The sequence below is a fragment of the Globicephala melas genome, chromosome 10, assembly GCF_963455315.2.
Source record: "Globicephala melas chromosome 10, mGloMel1.2, whole genome shotgun sequence".
NCBI classification, from domain to species: domain Eukaryota; kingdom Metazoa; phylum Chordata; class Mammalia; order Artiodactyla; family Delphinidae; genus Globicephala; species Globicephala melas.
In genome coordinates, this window is record NC_083323.1 from 75,672,562 (window position 1) to 75,693,890 (window position 21,329).

A 21,329-nucleotide genomic window follows, 5' to 3' on the forward strand; every position below is an offset into this window, starting at 1 on the left:
AGTCACTACCAACTGCCCTAGTTATAAGCAATGAGCAGAATATTATCAACTTCTTGTATTTGATATGATATATATCTATTTGATAAAATGGATAAAGGTAACTAAAATCTATTTTTAAATGTGAGGTAGGTGCCAGATACTAGGAGGTCACATTCTACAGTGAGCAGAGCTGTAGCTGGATTTCAGCATTTATCTGAGTATCAGGTGTCTGCAGTTCCTTCTTTCCAGGCTGGAGCAAGTGCTGAAAGCCAAGGGGATAAAGGTGACAGGGTAAGGGAATGGGTTAGAGTGCTATTAGCAGAAGACAGCCATTCATGCCACCCAGGCAGGGCAGTAGAGGCTTCCACTAGCCACTTCTCACTCATGCTATCATCACAGCTGGAAATGCAATTTAGCCAGGAGGCCATTTCACATCATATTTTGAAGAAGGCAACTTATTAGTTGTAAATTAAGTAATGAAATATTTCTATCGTCTAGCTGCCATTTATGAAGTCTAGAGCGTATGAATTCAACCATCATAAAACCTAACTATGAAATAGAAATTGACAGAATTAGTGAAAAACATGAGTTACAGGCTGTTTTCAAATAAGTTGTGCCTTTCTGCTTTTAAGGAAGTGTAATAATAGGAATAGATGAAGTGATCAAATAGATGATCTGCTGGACCAGATCTTATTGATAGCTATCATTAGCATTTTCATACAAATACATTAGAATGGCTTTAGACATAGCCAGTCTTCCAGTTGTCTCCTGTTCTGCAAATGTCTCCTCTGAAGGGAGCCAAAAGTGGAAGTATTCTTCCTTACTGCTGCCACTGAAGCCTTAAAGGGACCAAAAGAGTACTTTCCTCTTAAGGTTCTTGCAAGTTATTGATTAGAGAATGTATATAAAATTCTTAACACTATGCCAACACCTCCTAGTGATAGAAGTGGGAGGAAGAGTTGTTATTTTGTTAGTATTGTGGTTATTATTATGTTTATTATTTTTACTAGATTATTTTACAACCTTGACTTTTATTCCTGACTTGCTAGTCTACTCCCCAGTCCTAACAAAGGAAGATGTAAGATTGGAAGACAGTGTCTTAAATTCCATTTGTCTGTCTATGAGAGACATAGAAAATGTGAAATGTGCCACTGGACCAGGTGTGCAGCTCTCTCCTGAGTGGGAACTGTCGTGCAGTTAGGGCATCATTCATAAGTGATGAACATCATCTGAATGGGAAACTTATGCTCATTCACAGCAACTTAATTCCTAAAAATTTCTGCATTAAGATGGTGAAAATGACTGAGATCTTTACCAAAAAGCTCTTACCAACTTAAAAAAATTTTAATCAGATGCTAGTGGAAGCCTCTGAGAAAGAAAGCCCTCAGTCTGCAACTTAACATTTCTCTTCAGCAATGCTGCATCCTCCTCCTGATTTCTTTAGATAATATTTGCAGCCTAAAACACAAAGTCACTTTATTCAGACTCATTATTTGGCCTCTTGTTAAACAGCCTTAGGTTTCAGAATCAAAACCTTCTATTTTTCTTTTTTATTCCTAGTTCTGACCCTCTGGTTCTTTCTCTAATATCATGCCCTTTCTTGCATATGTCTATAGAAGAAATATTTTTAAAATAGCACATTAGGGCTTCCCTGGTAGCGCAGTGGTTGAGAGTCCGCCTGCCGATGCAGGGGACACGGGTTCGTGCCCTGGTCCGGGAGGATCCCGCATGCCGCGGAGCGGCTGGGCCCGTGAGCCATGGCCGCTGAGCCTGCGCGTCTGGAGCCTGTGCTCTGCAACGGGAGAGGCCACAACAGTGAGATGCCCGAGTACTGCAAAAAAAAAAAAAAAAAAGAAAAGAAAATAGCACATTAAAAAGCGTAAAGTTATGTTATTTACCTAAAATGCTTGCATAATTTATTTCAGTGTCTTTAAATACTGAAAGCAATTGATCATAAAAATAGCTTGCACTCTTCCAATTATAAAATAAACAAGTCATGGGAATGTAATGTACAGCATGGTGACTGTAAAAAGTTTCTAAGAGAATAGATCTTAAGAGTTCTTACCACAAAAAAAATTAACTATGTGTGGTGATGGATGTTAAATAGACTTATTATTATCATTTTACAACATGTACAGATATCGAATCATTATGTTCTGCACCTGAAACTAATATAATGTTATATGTCATTTATACCTTGATTAAAAAAAAATAGCTTGCATTTAAGGTTAGTTTTGCATTGCTACTGCAGTTGCCATGGTAAATGAATTTTTATTTCTACTGCTGATGGGAGTGATTTCTATTATTTATATTGACTGTATAGGACTTCCCTGGTGGCGCAGTCGTTAAGAATCCGCCTGCCAATGCAGGGGACACGGGTTCGAGCCCTGGTCCGGGAAGATCCTACATGCCATGGAGCAACTAAATCCGTGCGCCATAATTACTGAGCCTGCACTCTAGAGCCCACGAGCCACAACTACTGAGCCCACGTGCTGCAACTACTGAAGCCCGCGTGCCTAGAGCCTATGCTCTGCAACAAGAGAAGCCACCACAATGGGAAGCTCACGCACTGCAACGAAGAATAGCCCCTGCTTGCTGCAACTAGAGAAAGCCCATGCGCAGCAACCAAGACCCAATCCAGCCAAAAATAAATAAAATATTATTTTGACTGTATAGTTCTGTCCTGGAAAAAATTCGTGTAATATAATATTCTTCCATAAAACTTTATTCCTCTGATTCCCAGTTCTCTTCATCTTCATTATGATTAAGGCTTTTATTATTCAACTCTTTCTATCCACTTATCACTTATTCAACCCTTTATCACTTAACTTTGCCCTTTAATTTTTTCATAGGTTTCAGTCTTAATTTCGCAGATTTATTCTAAGCTCCTTGATGAGAGATACTGCCTTAGAGCAGGGGTATATTGTACACTGGAGTCCCAGGTTGTGCCACACATTGATTGGTGGGAGTTATCAACAAAGTCAGTGAACTTCATCTGTTCATTCATATTACATTGAAGATTTTTAATGCCACATCAAAATTAATAAATATGTGAAATATGCATCTCCTTCTTCCCCAGGTAAACCAGCTTCATGGCATCCCCAAGCTTCTACAGCTCCTCAAAATTCAGAATGAAGATATCCAGCGAGCTGTGTGTGGGGCCTTGAGAAACTTGGTGTTTGAAGATAATGACAACAAATTGGAGGTAGCTGAACTCAGTGGAGTACCTCGGCTGCTCCAGGTGCTGAAGCAAACCAGAGACTTGGAGACTAAGAAACAAATAACAGGTAGTGCTTACTGACTATTACAGGGGGTAGCACAGTGCACCCCAGCCAGATGTGTTAATATCATCTGTTTTTTCTGAGGTTTCCTGGAACAAATGATTGATGGGCTCATTGTTATCTGAGAGGGCTTTCAAGGAACATTATTACTGCTAGCTTAGACCCCAGATTCAAGTCAAGTTTGAATTCCTTTTTTCTGAAGTGGAAATGATTCTGAGGCTTTTGGTTAATATTTTTAGTTAGAAGTTCTATGCAGCTTCCATCACTTGGACCTCTCTCAATACGAGCTTCCTAGCTTACCTGTCCCTCTACACCCCCAAAAAAGAAAAAAGCATGACTGGATATGTTTTTCAGTTCTCCATTTTATATTTCTACTCAAATACTGATTTGGAAAAATAAATATCTCCCTTCTGTGCATGGATTGGAAAACTAAAATAATCAGATAGAACTAAACTAACGGTTTTGGTAATTCTTGAAGCATGGAGAAAGGAGGACTAGTTTCATTTAAATGAATAGTACGTATGATAGAAGAGAAGATAGTTCATTGAAAATGAAATGAAAATGGTTCATCAGCTCTCGGCTAAAGCTCCATGAACACATTACAGAGTGCAAGAAACATTACTGAGTGTAATCATCAGTAGTATTGCCTTGGGGAAACTTTTAAGTATCTTCAGTGTCCCAGGTAATAGACATTTTTAATTTATTCTCACAAAAACCTTAGGTTTTGGGGTATTTTTAGGTATTATTGGCTACTAAATCTCAGTTTTACGGATGACGAAACTAAGGTCCAAAGAACTTAACCCTTTCTAATATATCATATAAAAGTTTTTTTAATGATAATAGTTGACAGTCTTCATACTTATTTAAAAGAAGTACTCCATAAATATTGCTTAAGTTGAACTGAATATATGTTGCACTTTTGCCATCCTTTATTATACAAAAGTATTCTTTTTTTCTATAAAAATGTTGTCATTATATCCTCTCTATCCATTTATATCTCAAAATATCACATTTTTCTATCTCAATATATTTTAATTTTATAAAACTATATGAAGGGTTGCACCGTACTACCCTTCTGCCAGCATGCTGTCATGTCCCATGAGAGATTTCCTTTCATATCCATGACTTATATTAAAACACCTACAGAAATTAAGAGTGATATCACTTATTCATTCATTCATTCATTCAGCCAACATTTAGAGGGCAGCCTTCAAGTACCAACCAGGGTGAATCACAGTCTAGAGAGGTTGTGAATTTTATTTTCCATCTACTAAAACGTGAACAATTATGTGATGGTTGGCATTAAAAAAAAACAAAAACAAAAAAATAGCAACCAAACCTCATGTTTAGAACCTAACATTTTCTTTATTAAAAAACAGTTATGAACCACGAAAGAGAATCAAACAGATTATTCTGTTTTACACTCAGAAAAGACTTCATGAGGAGATATATTTCACTGTGGACCTTAAAAGAGATTTAGGCTTTGGACTAGCGTTTTGAAGGAGAATGAAAGTTATTCCCAGCAAAGTGAAAATCACTAGCAAAGCAAAGAAGCTGCTGGTCGTTCACAGGAAACTTGGGTAATAGAGTGATCGAGGTTAGGGTGTGTGGTAGCCAGAAATGTTGGGAGGATGTGTGGCTCTGTGTCAAGGAATCCATTGTTTATGAACTTCCTCTTCTCTTGTGTAGGAAGAAGGAAGCTAAGGACAGAGAATGTTCTGTGGTATTGATGCCACAGAAACCACTGTCTTCTTTAGATAATCTACTGAGGTGACAAATGGAGTTTGATTGTGCAGTTCCCAGGATTTCTAGTATAAGCTAAACATCCCTACCAGAAAGTGTTCATTACATATTAATTGAATTGAGTTGATAGTTGAATGTTTGATACAAATCCTACTAAATAACTTCCTTTAGCTCTATTAATGGAAGTGCTAAATAAGTGCTTTTTGGGCCTCAAAAATAAATTGTTGACTAATTTAGACATGTTTATATCTTTGTTTAGAAACACAAAATGACACAGTAGAAACTAACACAGCATTGTAAAACAACTATACCCCAATTAAAAAAAAAAAAAACCCACAAAGCGAGTAACCATATATGTGAATCTTTTCTTGTCTATTTTGTAAACATCTTTTTATTGAGCCTCTATTACATGCTAGTCATAAGCTTGGGCTTTCCATTTTTTATCTCTGTTCTTCCTGACAGCTCCATAAGGTATGGTATTATTGACTGTTTACATATGACCAGTGTGAGGCTCAGGGGGTTGAGTTGCCCAAGGTTGCACAGCTAGCAAAGAACAAGGCCAGATTTGAACCCAGTATTATCTGGGTGTTTTGCTGTATCAAAGTGGCTCCCACCTACTGTTTTGGGGGCAAAGAGTGACTCATTTTTACACTTCTTTAGGAAGGGGCTTTGTCTTTGAGATCTTGGATCAGAGAGCTCTCCCTTGCTCCTTTTTGGCCCTTCCTCTCTCTCCTCTTGCCACTGCCTTGATTCAAACCCTCTTCATCTCTCTGGTCTACTCTTGCAGTAACCTTGTGCCTGGCCTCTATAATTCAGTATTGCACATTCCCAGTCTGTCCACCACTCTGCTTCTGCAAAAAAAAAAAAAATCATTACGCACGTTCTTTAAATGTATAATTATTTTATTCTGCATTTGTAATGGTGCAGTAAGGTACCTTGAGTTTATTTATAGTTTTGAATAAATGGCCTTTGCTATAATGTGATATTCCAGGTAAGACTTAACAGAAGTTAGGTGAAAGGAGGAGTATGTCCATGCAAGGGAAATTGCAAAAACGTATTCCTCCTGCTCTGTGATAATTTTGAAAAACAAGTTTAAAAAGAACCACTTCTCCTCCTCCTGCTCCTCCTTGAAGATTTAATCATAAAATTTACAAGTTTTGCTACTAAACATTATACAGATTTAGTTAAATAACTATATTTCCAGTCCTAAAGAGCAATATTAATAAAACATGGGTTTCAATATCTATTAAATCCCTTTACTAGGTAGCTGCATTTTGTAGATATCAATTGGCAATAAGTTCCTAGATAATGCAGTTATCATTATCTTTCTTATAATTGCTAATTATTCAAAGTATATCCCTTACCAGAATCCAGTTCCCCTTCTTTTTGGCTAGAATGAGAGCTTAGTGATAGAAAATTACGGACAGAACAGCTACAACAGAGAACTATAATAATAGAAATTTAGGCACTATGATTAAATTGACCGGAAGTTAAAGGTGAAACAAATGAAAATCCAAACCCTAAATATAATACAGTATCGGGGAATATAGAATCTAATCATTGAAAGGGACATCTATTTAGTGTCATCTAAACCATTAATTTCCCAATGAGAGAAATTGGAATCATATTTAAAGTATAAATTCCTGGAATTCATCCTGGGAGTCAGGCTTAGTAAGTTTGTGGTGTGGCCCAGGAATATGTGATTCTAATTTGTCACTGGGCTCATTTGGTGACTGCTAGTCTCTTCAAACACTCTAGTTTTAAGATTAAACCCCCTTGTCGATATTTTGATAAAGGATGAGCTCATTTTTTTAATTGGCTCCAGTGATAGTGCTGGATCTTATAAGCAGATCTTTCTGTTTTCTTCAAAGCTGTCTTAGAAGTTTATACTTTCACTGAGCCAAAATCTCCATCCTCAGAATTTCTGCTCATTGGTCTGGTTTTGTCTTCTATAGCCACAGAAAATAATATGTAGTTGTTGAATTTGCATTTCTTTAGTTACTAGAGAGCCTGCATTCCTATGTATATTAGACTCTTTTAGCTTTGGGTTAATTTTTCTACTAGTAATTTAATTTTTAATGATTTATAAGAACTCTGTATACTAATGATATTTAACCCTTTGTCCTATATCAGCATGCACATTTTCCCAATTTGTAATTGGTCATTTATTGATTTTGTATGTATGTGTGTGAGGGTGTGTGTGTATAAGTACAATCCCGAATCTCTAGTGAACATTTAAGCTCTTCCTTAGCCTTGTACCATACAGAAATTTGGCAAGCATGACATTTCTGTACAATATCCTACATTAAAAATTCAAAAATTATACTAAAACTCCCCAAACCTTATACTTCTGTAGAAATAATACAGCATGACAAGCTACAAAGGACATTGACTGTTGGAGGAAAATTCCACTCCCTTTATTCAAACTAATCCTCTCTGGTTTTTATTGTAAGGTGTACTTTTCCTTTGAGTGCTCTGTGTGGTCCTTTTTAAAGAGAGGAAATATCATTATGCTTCACATTTTTAAGCCTCTGACAGGCAGAGACTGTTAATTTGTTTGCTTATTTAGAAGAGGAAGCTTGTTTTTTTCTTTTCTTTCTTATCTTTAGCTTTCTTTTATAGCTTAGTAACCAAAACTCAACGTCAGACCTCCCTTTCAATTGTTTTCAACCACCTTAGGAGTTTTTGGAGTTTTATTCTGTCTGTCCCTCTCCAGGGCCTCTTAAGATGAGGTGTGACCCATGAAGTCATTGTGTTGCAAAACCTGTGGCGGAGGGACACTGCTCATGACTAACCCCAAATGCCAGTTTGATCAGGAAAACACCTTCATCAGCCAGAATTCTAGTCCTCACGAAGCACTAGACCCAGCATTGCTCTGTCTAATGGCAGCTAGATGTAAGCTATGGTGGAAATTTGGTTATTTAAAAAATTAGTTACTTGTACACAAAGTAAACTGTTTAAGCCCAAAAGACTACATTAGGCCTAGAGTGTTCTAACTGATGGGCCAAATAAAAGTATGGTTGATTAACTACTAAGCTTTAACCATACAGACTATTATTTCCGTCATTAATATCAAGGGAGGTGATATCTCCATGTAATTCTGGCAAGACCACCATGTTTGCTTTTTTCATAAAGTGGACTGTCCTGTATATCTGTGCTTCCTCTGTCCTTCATGCAGATGAAGCAGTAAATTTAAGAGGTAAGATTTAACTGACTGGGCGGTGGGGGCATAAATAGGAAGAAAATGAAGATCCCTTCTCTTTCTGTCCCCTCTCTGTTTCTCCTTTCCTGGATGATAGCGAGTTAGAGTAACTTACTGAAGAATGAATGATGGCAAAGCAACTTGACACCTGCTGGGAGTCACTGGAATAGCAAGCAATAAGGGTATAGTCCTTCCACTGAATCAGAGGTATTTAAGCACCAAATTTGTGAGAAAAACAAATCCTAAGTGTATATGCCACTTTGTATTCTCTCTCAGTACCCAGCTTCAGTCCCTGTCTCACAAATGCCCTGGGAAATACAGTATCCTGTTATCTTAATTTCTTCCTGAGTTGGCTTATATGGCCTTTCTTTTTAATTGGGGGTGGAGGGGATTCAAGAGGAATAGGAAAGTTAAGTGAGTAAATGTGGTACCAGTCTTAGACCAATGCTTAGGCCATGCAAGTTGGCAGGTATATAAAATGCTCTTGTCTCTCCTTCTCTGCCAAACTGTAATATAAGAAGTAGATGAGGTAGAGCCAGCATAAATTCTGGCAGGACATAAAGTCTGCCATTGGGTAGGAGTTAATAAATATTAATTGGGGATGTTGAGAAGCCTGCTGTTGACAGGCATAGGCAAAAGCATTCTAGAGGCTCTTCCCGCTATTATTGGAAGGCAGATGTCAAGTGGGAGTTGCAGGCAGTGGGGAGCAGTAGGCAGGCAGAGATGTCCTTAGATATGTATGTATCTAAGGGAGAAAACTATGACTTTTAAAATGCTGAACTCTTAATTACAACAGGATCATTTCAAGCTTTCCTGTTGGTGAGCCTAGAATTTATACTAATGAGGTCAGCTTTGTGGTAGGGTCATTTAAGAGAAACAGCAATAAGGATTTTTGGCATTCATTTATGTTCTTGATTAAACATGTATAGTTTTACACTGTAAGTTCTCTTTCTCCCTCTCTCTCTCTCTGTATGTATATGTGTGTGTATACATATATATATATATATATATATTAAACATCTTTATTGGAGTATAGTTACTTTACAATGGTGTGTTAGTTTCTGCTTTACAACAAAGTGAATCAGTTATACATATACATATGTCCCCATATCTCTTCCCTCTTGCGTCTCCCTCCTTCCCACCCTCCCTATCCCACCCCTCTAGGTGGTCACAAAGCACTGAGCTGATCTCCCTGTGCTATGCGGCTGCTTCCCACTAGCTATCTATTTTACTTTTGGTAGTGTATATGTCAGTGCTACTCTCTCACTTCGTCCCAGCTTACCCTTCCTCCTCCCCGTGTCCTCAAGTCCATTCTCTAGGAGGTTTGTGTCTCTATTCCCATCTTGCCCGTAGGTTCTTCATGACCATTTTTTTCTTTTTAGATTCCATATATATGTGTTAGCGTACGGTATTTGTTTTTCTCTTTCTGACTTACTTCACTCTGTATGACAGACTCTAGATCCATCCACCTCACTACAAATAACTCAATTTCGTTTCTTTTTATGGCTGAGTAATATTCCATTGTCTCACCACTAGTATACATATATATATATATATTTTAATTTTTCTTATGGAACAGCTTCCATTGCCATCTAATGAGGTCTAAACAGGTTCTTTCCCTTGGGAAAAGGGCTGTCTCCCCCTACCTTGTTTTTTTTTTTTTCCTTTTATAAGTAGCCATAGCTCTAGGGGTGACAGTCTTAACTGATCTTTTCAGCAGTCGTTTTGACCCAACCCTGCACTGTCTTGATGGTACTCTTTGCTTTTCTAGGTTTGCTGTGGAATTTGTCCTCTAATGACAGACTGAAGAATCTCATGGTAACAGAAGCCTTGCTTACCCTGACTGAGAATATCATCATCCCCTTTTCGGGGTGGCCAGAAGGAGACTACCCCAAAGCAAATGGTTTGCTCGATTTTGATATATTCTACAATGTCACAGGATGCCTAAGGTAATACCACTCTACAACCGCCCTCAACCTTTTCTCTGTACACTTTAAATATTGCATCCAGATCTGTCTAAAACTCTACCCAATTACCTGGAGATATGGTAAAAATTATAAACATCACTCTAAATACTAGAAGCACAATGTAGAAAGAGTATTTTTTCCAGACATGTTTGATTGCAGAAGCTACCCACATTAGCTCATGAGAGAGAGCATGTCTTCCAATAAAGAAACTAGAAATCCAGTCCGAACACCTAGAAGTCCAGGCACACTGGCCTTTCCTGTCTCACAGGATTTAAGCCAGGCTCCATGCTGTATTTTTAGTTCACAAAAATATAATTTAATGACATGATTAAAAAAATAGTTTTGAACCTGCAGTTTTTAAATAGGCAACAAAGCCTGAAAGGATAGAATGTCTTGCCACAAGAATAGCTTACAAAAAACGTTAGTTTGATCAGCATTTCTAAATATTGGGATGAAAAAATGCTAGAACTGTTTTCTCCCCTGGGCTGTCAGATGCCAGCTAAACCAAGAGGAAATAGAAACACATGCAAGAGGAAGAAACGTTAGTCTCAACTCTTGTAGAAGCGTGCCTCTCAAGCTTTCTTATATATATTTGAAAATAATCATTGTCCTTTATGTCCAAGGATTAAAAGAAACCAGATAGATATGCAATCAAAAATAGGCAGCCCAGAATAAGTTGGGTCATATTCTGCCTTCTGATCTTTTCTCTAGTTTCACAGTTCACTTCTTGAGGGAATCTGTTTGGATGATAACAGAGGGAATTTATTATGGTAAGATGTTTATCTTATCTCCACAGTTAATCGCACAGTAATGCATATCAAATGCCAGTTTTTTATAAAGAATTACATTAGCCACTGAGAGTTTTACAAAGATGAATAAGAAAATTCTTAACTGACCTTTAATCTAGCAGGGGATGCAGATAAGCAAATAAACTAGAATGCAATGAAATATGTTACAGCAGTGATTCTCAAAGCGTGGCCCCTGGACTAGTAGCATGTATATTACCTGGAACTTATTAGAATTCTCAGCTTTCACCCCAGACCTACTAAATCAGAAGTTTCAGGAACACGTGTCAGGAACAAGTGAAGTGCTGCAGGGATGTAGAACAAAAGGACCATTCATGCCAGCTGAGTGGGATCAGAGGTGCCAAATGAGCTGGGCTTTGGTGGGCTATTTCAGTAGACAGAAATTCTCTAGGTAGTATCCCTTGAAATTTATTTGCTATACAGTCCACTAGAACTGCTTTTCTTTTTTTTTTAACGTCTTTATTGGAGTATAATTGCTTTACAATGTTGTTAGTTTCTGCTGTATAACAAAGTGAATCAGCTATATGCGTATGTATATCCCCATATCCCCTCCCTCTTGCGTCTCCTTCCCACCCTCCTTATCCCACCCCTCTAGCTGGTCGCAGAGCACCGAGCTGATCTCCCTGTGCTATGCGGCTGCTTCCCACCAGCTATCTGTTTTACATTTGGTAGTGTATATATGTCAATGTTACTCTCTCACTTCATCCCAGCTTACCCTTCCCCCTCCCCGTGTCCTCAAGTCCATTCTCTACATCTGTGTCTTTATTCCTGTCCTGCCCCTAGGTTCATCAGAACCGTTTTTTTTTTTAGATTCCATATGTATGTGTTAGCATATGGTATTTGCTTTTCTTTTTCTGACTTACTTCACACTGTATGACAGACTCTAGATCCATCCACCTCACTACAAATAACTCAATTTCCTTTCTTTTTATGGCTGAGTAATAGTCCATTGTATATATGTGCCACATCTTCTTTATCCATTAATCTGTCGATGGACACTTAGGTTGCTTCCATGTCCTGGGTATTGTAAATAGTGCTGCAGTGAACATTGTAGTACATGACTCTTTTTGAATGATGGTTTTCTCAGGGCATATGCCCAGTAGTGAGATTGCTGGGTCATATGGTAGTTCTACTTTTAGTTTTTTAAGGAACCTCCATACTGTTCTCTGTAGTGGCTATATCAATTTACATTCCCACCAACGGTGCAAGAAGGTTCCCTTTTCTCCACACCCTCTCCAGTGTTTATTGTTTGTAGATTTTCTGATCATGGCCATTCTGACCAGTGTGAGGTGATACCACATCGTAGTTTTGATTTGCTTTTCTCTAATGATTAGTGATGTTGAGCATCTTTTCATGTGTTTGTTGGCAATCTGTTTATCTTCTTTGGAGAAATGTCTGTTTAGGTCTTCTGCCCATTTTTGGATTGGGTTGTTTGTTTTTTTGATATTGAGCTGCAAAGCTGCTTGTATACTTTGGAGATTAATCCTTTGTCAGTTGCTTTGTTTCCAAATATTTTCTCCCATTCTGAGGGTTGTCTTTTGGTCCTGTTTATGGTTTCCTTTGCTGTGCAAAAGCTTTTAAGTTTCATTAGGTCCCATTTGTTTAGTTTGGTTTTTAATTCCATTTCTCTAGGAGGTGGATCAAAAAGGATCTTGCTGTGATTTATGTCATAGAGTGTTCTGCCTATGTTTTCCTCTAAGAGTTTGATAGTGTCTGGGCTTACATTTAGGTCTTTAATCCATTTTCAGTTTATTTTAGTGTATGGTGTTAGGAAGTGTTCTAATTTCATTCTTTCAATGTAGCTGTCCAGTTTTCCCAGCACCACGTATTGAAGAGGCTGTCTTTTCTCCATGATATATTCTTGCCTCCTTTATCAAAGATAAGGTGACCGTATGTGTGTGGGTTTATCTCTGGGCTTTCTATCCTGTTCCATTGATCTATATTTCTGTTTTTGTGCCAGTACCATACTGTCTTGATTACTGTAGCTTTGTAGTATAGTCTGAAGTCTGGGAGCCTGATTCCTCCAGCTCCGTTTTTCTTCAAGATTGCTTTGGCTATTTGAGGTCTTTTGTGTTTCCATACATATTCTGAAATCTTTATTTCTAGTTCTGTGAAAAATGCCATTGGTAGTTTGATAGGGATTGCATTGAATCTGTAGATTGCTTTGGGTAGTATAGTCATTTTCACAATATTGTTTCTTCCAATCAAAGAACATGATATATCTCTCCATCTGTATCATCTTTAATGTCTTTTATCAGTGTCTTATAGTTTTCTGCATACAGGTCTTTTGTCTCCTTAGGTAGGTTTATTCCTAGATATTTTATTCTCTTTGTTGCAGTGGTAAATGGGAGTGTTTCCTTAATTTCTCTTTCAGATTTTTCATCATTAGTGTATAGGAATGCCAGAGATTTCTGTGCATTAATTTTGTATCCTGCTACTCTACCAAATTCATTGATTAGCTCTAGTAGTTTTCTGGTAGCATCTTTAGGATTCTCTATGTATAGTATGTCATCTGAAAACAGTGACAGCTTTACTTCATCTTTTCCAATTTGGATTCCTTTTATTTCTGTTTCTTCTCTGATTGCTGTGGCTAAAACTTCCACAACTGTATTGAATAGTAGTGGTGAGAGTAGGCAACCTTGTCTTGTTCCTGATCCTAGAGGAAACGGTTTCAGTTTTCACCATTGAGGACGACATTGACTGTGGGTTTGTCATATATGGCCTTTAGTATGTTGAGGTAAATTCCCGCTAGGCCCTTTCTGAAGGGTTTTTATCATAAATAGATGTTGAATTTTGTTGAAAGCTTTTTCTGCATCTATTGAGATGATCATATGGTTTTTATTCCTCAGTTTGTTAATACAGTGTATCACATTGATTGATTTGCATATACTGAAGAATCCTTGCATTCCTGGGATAAACCCCACTTGATCATGGTGTATGATCCTTTTAATGTGCTGTTGGATTCTGTTTGCTAGTATTTCGTTGAGGATTTTTGCATCTGTGTTCATCAGATATATTGGCCTGTAGTTTTCTTTTTTTGTGACATCTTTGTATCGTTTTGGTATCAGGGTGATGGTGGCCTCGTAGAATGAGTTTGGGCGTGTTCCTCCCTCTTCTATATTTTGAAAGAGTTTGAGAAGGATAGGTGTTAGCTCTTGTGTAGATGTTTGATAGAATTCGCTTGTGAAGCCATCTGCTCCTGGACTTTGTTTGTTGGAAGATTTTTAATCACAGTTTCAATTTCAGTGCTTATGATTGGTCTGTTTATATTTTCTATTTCTTCCTGATTCAGTCTCAGAAGGTTGTGCTTTTCTAAGAATTTATCCATTTCTTCTAGGTTGTCCATTTTATTGGCATATAGTTGCTTATAGAAATCTCACATGATCCTTTGTATTTCTGCAGTGTCAGTTGTTACTTCTCCTTTTTTATTTCTAATTCTGTTGATTTGAGTCTTCTCTGTTTTTTTATTGATGAGTCTGGCTAGTGGTTTATCAATTTTGTTTATTTTCTCAAAGAACTAGCTTTTAGTTTTATTGGTCTTTGCTATGTTTCCTTCATTTCTTTTTCATTTATTTCTGATCTGATCTTTATGATTTCTTTCCTTCTGCTAACTTTGGTGGTTTTTTGTTCTTCTTTCTCTAATTGCTTTAGGTGTAAGGTTAGGTTGTTTATTTGAGATGTTTCTTGTTTCTTAAGGTACGATTGTATTGCTATAAACTTCCCTCTTAGAACTGCTTTTGCTGCATCCCATAGGTTTGGGGTCATCGTGTTTTCATTGTTACTTGTTTCTAGGTATTTTTTGATTTCCTCTTTGATTTCTTCAGTGATCTCTTGGTTATTTAATAATATATTGTTTAGCCTCCATGTGTTTGTATTTTTTACAGTTTTTTTCCTGTAATTGATATCTAGTCTCATAGCATTGTGGTTGAAAAAGATACTTGATAATGATTTCAATTTTCTTAAATTAACCAAGACTTGATTTGTGACCCAAGATATGATCTATCCTGGAGGATGTTCCATGAGCACTTGAGAAGAAAGTGTATTCTCTTGTTTTTGGATGGAATGTCCTATAAATGTCAATTAAGTCCATTTTGTTTAATGTGTCATTTAAAGCGTGTGTTTCGTCATTTATTTTCATTTTGGATGATCTGTCCATTGGTGAAAGTGGGGTGTTAAAGTCCTCTACTATTTTTGTGTTACTGTGGATTTCCCCTTTTATTGCTGTTAGCATTTGCTTTATGTACTGAGGTGCTCCTATGTTGGGTGCATAAATATTTACAATTGTTATATCTTCTTCTTGACTGATCCCTTGATCATTACGTAGTGTCCTTTGTCTCTTGTAATAGTCTTTATTTTATTGTCTACTTTGTCTGATATGAGAATTGCTAGTCCAGCTTTCTTTTGATTTCCATTTGCATGGAATATCTTTTTCCATCCCCTCACTTTCAGTCTGTATGTGTCCCTAGGTTTGAAGTGGGTCTCTTGTAGATAGCATATATATCGGTCTTGTTTTTGTATCCATTCAGCCAGTCTGTGTCTTTTGGTTGGAGCATTTACTCTATTTACATTTAAGGTAATTATCGATATGTATGTTCCTACTCCCATTTTCTTAATTGTTTTGGGTTTATTGTTGTAGGTCTTTTCCTTCTCTTGTGTTTCCTGCCTAGAGAAGTTCCTTTAGCATTTGTTGTAAAGCTGGTTTGGTGGTGCTGAATTCTCTTAGCTATTACTTGTCTGTAAAGCTTTGGATTTCTCTCTCAAATATGAATGAGATCCTTGCTGGGTAGAGTACTCTTGGTTGTAGGTTTTTCCCTTTCATCATTTTAAATATGTCCTGCCACTCCCTTCTGGCTTGCAGAGTTTCTGCTGAAAGCAGCTGTTAACCTTATGGGGATTCCCTTGTATGTTATTTGTTGTTTTTCCCTTGTGCTTTTAATATTTTTCTTTGTATTTAATTTTTGATAGCTTGATTAATATGTGTCTCGGTGTGTTTCTCTTTGGGTTTATCCTGTATGGTGCTCTCTGTGCTTCCTGGACCTGATTGACTATTTCCTTTCCCATTTTAGGGAAGTTTTTGACTATAATCTCTTCAAATATTTTCTCATACCCTTTCTTTTTCTCTTCTTCTTCTGGGACCCCTATAATTTGAATGTTGGTATGGTTAATATTGTCCCAGAGGTCTCTGAGACTGTCCTCAATTCTTTTCATTCTTTTTTCTTTATTCTGCTCCCTGGCAGTATTTCCACCATTTTGTCTTCCAGCTCACCTATCTGTTCTTCTACCTCAGTTATTCTGCTATCAATGCCTTCTAGAGTCTTTTTAATTCAGTAATTGTGTTGTTCATCACTGTTTGTTTGCTCTTTAGTTCTTCTAGGTGCTTGTTAAATGTTTTTTGTTTTTTCTCCATTCTGTTTCCGAGATTTTGGTTCATGTTTGCTACCATTACTCTGAATTCTTTTTCAGGTAGGTTGCCTGTTTCGTCTTCATTTTTTTTTGGTCTTGTAGGTTTTTACCTTGCTCCTTCATCTGTAAGATATTTTTTTTGTCCTTTCTTTTTTTTTTTTGATGGGTGGTTCTGTGTTCCTGTCTTACTGGTTGTTTGGCCTCAGCCATCCAGCACTGGAGTTTGCAGGCAGTCGGATAGAGCTGGGTCTTGGTGCTGAGATGAGGACCTCCAGGAGGCCTCACTCCAATTGATATTCCCTGGGGTCTGAGGTTCTCTGTTAGTCCAGCAGTTTGGATTCAGAGTTCCCACCACATGAGCTCAGACCCAACCTCTGGCCTGGAAACCAAGATCCCACAAGCTTTGTGGTGTGGTTAAAAAAAAAAAGAAAAAGAAAGAAAAAAAGGAGCAGTACAATATCAAAGAATAAAAAACAAAATAAAATTAGAAAGATTAAAAAATATATTAGGAAAAATAAAACTATAATTAACAACCAATCGCTGGGAGTTCCTCCTGTACCCTTAGCTGTCCATGGTCCCCCACCAGTGCCTGGTAAGTGCCCTAGTTGTGTGGAGACTCGAATTCCACATCCTCCTAGTACTCCACCCACTTGGAACCACTTTTTAATGTATTTTTGATTCATTAAAACATTTTGATTCATTTAAAAACATTTTGCATCTTAAAATTTTTCTGTCGCTCCCATTGCCTTACCATGTGCGACAGAGTTCTTAGCATGACAGACTCAGGACTCTTTCAATTGAAAATGGCAGATACACAATTCAAAGTTCCTTAAATCAAGTGGCTCATGTGGCTGAGATGTTGACGGGCACTTGTGGAAGTGAAAGAAGTGCATCAGGAACCATGGCCTCAAGGACTGGGACGTAAATTCAGCATCTCTAGAACTCAGTCTCCTATTTACAGGCATACCTCAGAGATATTATGGATTCAGTTCTAAACCACCGCAATAAAGTGAATATTGCAATGAAGCAAGTCACACGATCTTTTCGGTTTTCCAGTGCTTATTTAAGTATGTTTACATTATGCAACAGTCTATTAAGTGTGCAATGGCATTATGTCTTAAAGAAATCAATATACATACCTTAATTTAAAAATGCTTTATTACAAAAAATGCTAACCATCATCTAACAACACAGGGTTGCCACAAACCTTCAATTTGATAAAAAAAAAATGCAATGTCTGTAAAGCTCAATAAAGCAAAGCACAATAAAACGAAGTATGCCTGTATATCTCATCTCTGCTTACTCGTCTTCTTTGAAGACTACTGGGCTCATTCTCTAAAAATGCAAACAAGCCTTCTCCACGTAGCAGATCCCTAAATCACAGGCAGCCCTTGCTTAGCCACCCAGCAGAAAAAGTGCACTTCTTTCTTTAAATGTCAATCTCCTGGAAGGTTTAACCCTGACTCTGCTTCTGAAAGCTGTGTATCGTTTGAGCCTCTGTTCCCCTAGATTGACCAGACCTGGATCAGATACTTGCTTCATGGCAACAATAGCAGCAAGGTCTGTTAAAGTAGCAAGAGGGAGGGGAACACTTGGTGGACAAACAAAACAAAAATAGAAGACACCTTCCTCAGTTACAGCATATGCAACCTTTCTCAGTCTATCCACAACCTTCTTTACAATCTTACTTCCCATTTTCCTGCAAACATATCCCAAAGTACAAGCAAGCTACAAAGTACTTGCTTTCCTTAGATATTATAGGTAATTTCATATAGCCAAGGCTTTATTCAATTTTACTGCCTGGTAAACATTTTCTATTATCTGCCTACTGATTACTTAATCTCCTAGTCATATAATAGCAAAGATAAAGTTAATCTTTTCTGTAAAACATTTTCCTGCCTCAGGCAAAAGCCATTACTTGTTTATAAGAATTCAAACAGGACTTTTTACAGGTAAGTCACCTCTGTACAGACTTTGTATTACATTACTGTTTTTATGGGAAGTTGTTTACATACCTTTTTTATTAGATTGTAAACTCTAAGAGCTAAGCCTATGCATTTTTCTAATCTCTAATTCCTAGCACATAGCAAGGTTTCTGACATATAGTAAGCAAGTATAAAGTATTTGAGTGACATGAGTAATGAACGAATGAGCAAATGAAAATCCATTAGGAATTAGGTGGATAATCATGTCTGGCAAGGTATCAAATTTGTGATGGAAAGTAATCAAACAGAAGTTGGAAACATTAGCTAAAGCCAGACTGAGGGGGCCTTATAAATCATGTTAAGGAGTTAATAATTTTCTTCTGTAAGCAAAGTTAGTAGTGTGGGGAGGATAGAAATATAAGTTCTGCATGAAGAAGAAAAATTATAATATCCACATGAAAGGTGTATTGGGAAGGTGGAAATCTAAAAATAAAGATGTTGGTTGCACATCTTTTCCTGTAGTCTCCTTTTATGAACAAGGAATAACAGACTTGCGTGGTTTGGGTGAAGCAGTGCCCTTGTTGGCACACATTTTTCAGGTATGTTATTGCCTGAATCCACTCCCATCATAATGACACCATTTTAAACAGTGTTTGCAAAGTCAGTCCAAACCACTGATTTGAACTACTTTCAGAAGCAGAATATTGCAAAATATTTGGGAAATTGAGTATCATAGTATTTGCTTCTAAAATATCTATTATTTCATCTGTGTATCTAATTTATAATAATAATAGCTAATATTTATGTTGTAAAAACTGTTCAGAATGCTTTATGAGGATTTCCTCAGTTTCTTCTCAGGGCAACCCTTGTAAAGTAGGCCTTCCCATTTTATAGATAAGGAAACTGGAGCTCAGAGAGCAGAGGTTAAGAGATTTTCCCAACATCATACAGCTAGTAAAAGACAAAGCTGGAATTCTAATCCAGGAAGGCTGTCTCCAGGGCCAAGCTCTTCATCAGTGTGCTGGATACATTGATATTAGTCACATGTCTACAGACTGCTCTGCTGTGGATTAAGCCTCTGCCCTTCACAGTCTCGCAGCCTCGCAGGGTCAGGTAGGCCAGTGTACAGTCACGTTCAGGTCTCATTATGGGCATTGTGTCTGCATTTCAGTGTTGTCTTTTTTTAGGAGTTCTATGCAAGTGGAACTCTGCACTACATTTCCTATTAACAGAGAAAATAGAAAGCATAAGAACTGGGAGGTCTTTCCAAGAGAGGAGATGGCTTTGTAGACAACTTCGGGTAGATGTTGTCACAATGAGTATAAAAGTCAGTAAGGAGATGTGAGTTAGAAAGGGACTTGTAGGGAACCTGTAATCAAATAGTCTCAATTTTCACAAGAGAGCTGTCTTCTGAATAGTTGCTTATTTCTGACTCCAAGTTACTCTAAAAAGATTTTAAGACAGGTGTTGACTAGCTCTAATAAGAGTGAATCTTAACTACATAAAAATAAATGTTAGCAAATATTGTAACTGCTACAAGTTCATTGGAGGTATGGCCTCCGCCACTGGCAACTGGCAGCATGAGTAGTATTTTGGGCATTGTGTTGACTTAGGTTAGTGTAGCTAAATTCCTTCAATCTACTTTGAAGTAGAACTTCTGCATAGACCAGTGACTTTGTCCCTTTACTAACTTGAGAGTGAGATCAGTTCTGAGAGGGACTTCCCTGATCTTTAGATAGCAGTGGTGCAGAGTGAATCTGCTCAGCAGGTAAAATCTTTGCTTCATTAATGAACTTGTGACAGTGACTCCAGTTCTGCCCACCTGGAGCTGCTACAGTGCGATCACATTCAGACAGGAGAACGTGCACAGCTTATCCTTCAAAAACTGTCAGATACACCGTATCTGTCAGGTATCAGGTCATTTTTCTACAGAATTAGCATCTGCCTGCCGCAGCATTTACCGTGGGCCTTGGTGCTTTCTTTAGGTAATTCCTTTGGAATTACATACTTTTCATGACTAAAGTTACTCACTGACAGGTGATACAAATTTTGCAATAGGGAAAACAATGATCATTGCAAGTTTCAGGTTTTTTCTTAAACACTATGCCAGCATAATGAATAATAAAATCCAAGTTAGGAGAGGAAAAATAAATTGATACACTCCCAATTTGTGCTAGAGCCATCAAGAGCAGTTGTCAGGATCTCCTCATACCTCCACATTCAGTGACATCATGTTGGTAGCTTGAAATCAGCCATGGTGGGAGTATTTACACTATAGAAATTGGCAAATGCTACAAATCAGAGCTCTCCCCACTCCACCAACCCAGAAAGCTGGTTGGCATACCACTGGCACTGAATTTCCATTAGTTGATTAACATCAAGATGTGGATAATTGGGGTAAAGGCATATTTCTCCTTACATATCTCTTTTCAAAGAAGAAATATTTCCTTTGTCTTCTTGGAAGGCATTATGAAGCATTATCCACCCCACGTTTTTTTTTTGAGTGGAGAAAACCTACTAAAATGCCCCGTTCTTTTTTTCAAAATTATTTTTATTTACTTAGGACAAGAAGTATAACAGTTAAAATATTTAATAATTTATTTTGATTAGTAGGATACTCTTCCAAACATTTCAAACTGCAAAAGACTTATGTGACAACCATAGAATTGTAAATTACCAAAGAGCATTAGCTGCCTTCTTTGATTGTACACCCTTCCTACACATACTTATTGCGAGCCCCTGTTTGTCAATTTAGTATGGGTAACTCATTGGGAATTGGTGTGACATGGCTGTCAATTCTCTATGTTCCATCTCACTGATTGCCACACTTTTGGGACACCTTTGGATGTGACATAAATAAAACCAATGGTCATTATCAGGGTGTATGTTCAAAATTCCTACCAAAGATTTACCATTATTTCTCCATTCTTCCATTTGGTTCTCACTATTTCTTTCCTTCTCTTACCTTCTTTCCTTCTTTCTTTTCTTACCTCAGTCTTCTTTGTTCTCTTAAAAGGGAAGAG

General features: G+C 37.5%; 1 protein-coding gene across 2 annotated transcripts in view; it reads left to right on the plus strand.

The window, feature by feature from the left end:
• Window positions 1-21,329, plus strand: part of PKP2 (plakophilin 2) — an 85,927-nt gene that overhangs the window by 36,481 nt on the left and 28,117 nt on the right. For both annotated transcript variants that reach the window (XM_030830395.3, XM_060305615.2), the window contains exons 5-6: window positions 3,059-3,266; window positions 9,977-10,154. In XM_030830395.3, the coding sequence (XP_030686255.1) occupies window positions 3,059-3,266; window positions 9,977-10,154 (386 nt within the window). The remainder of the gene's footprint in view (window positions 1-3,058; window positions 3,267-9,976; window positions 10,155-21,329) is intronic.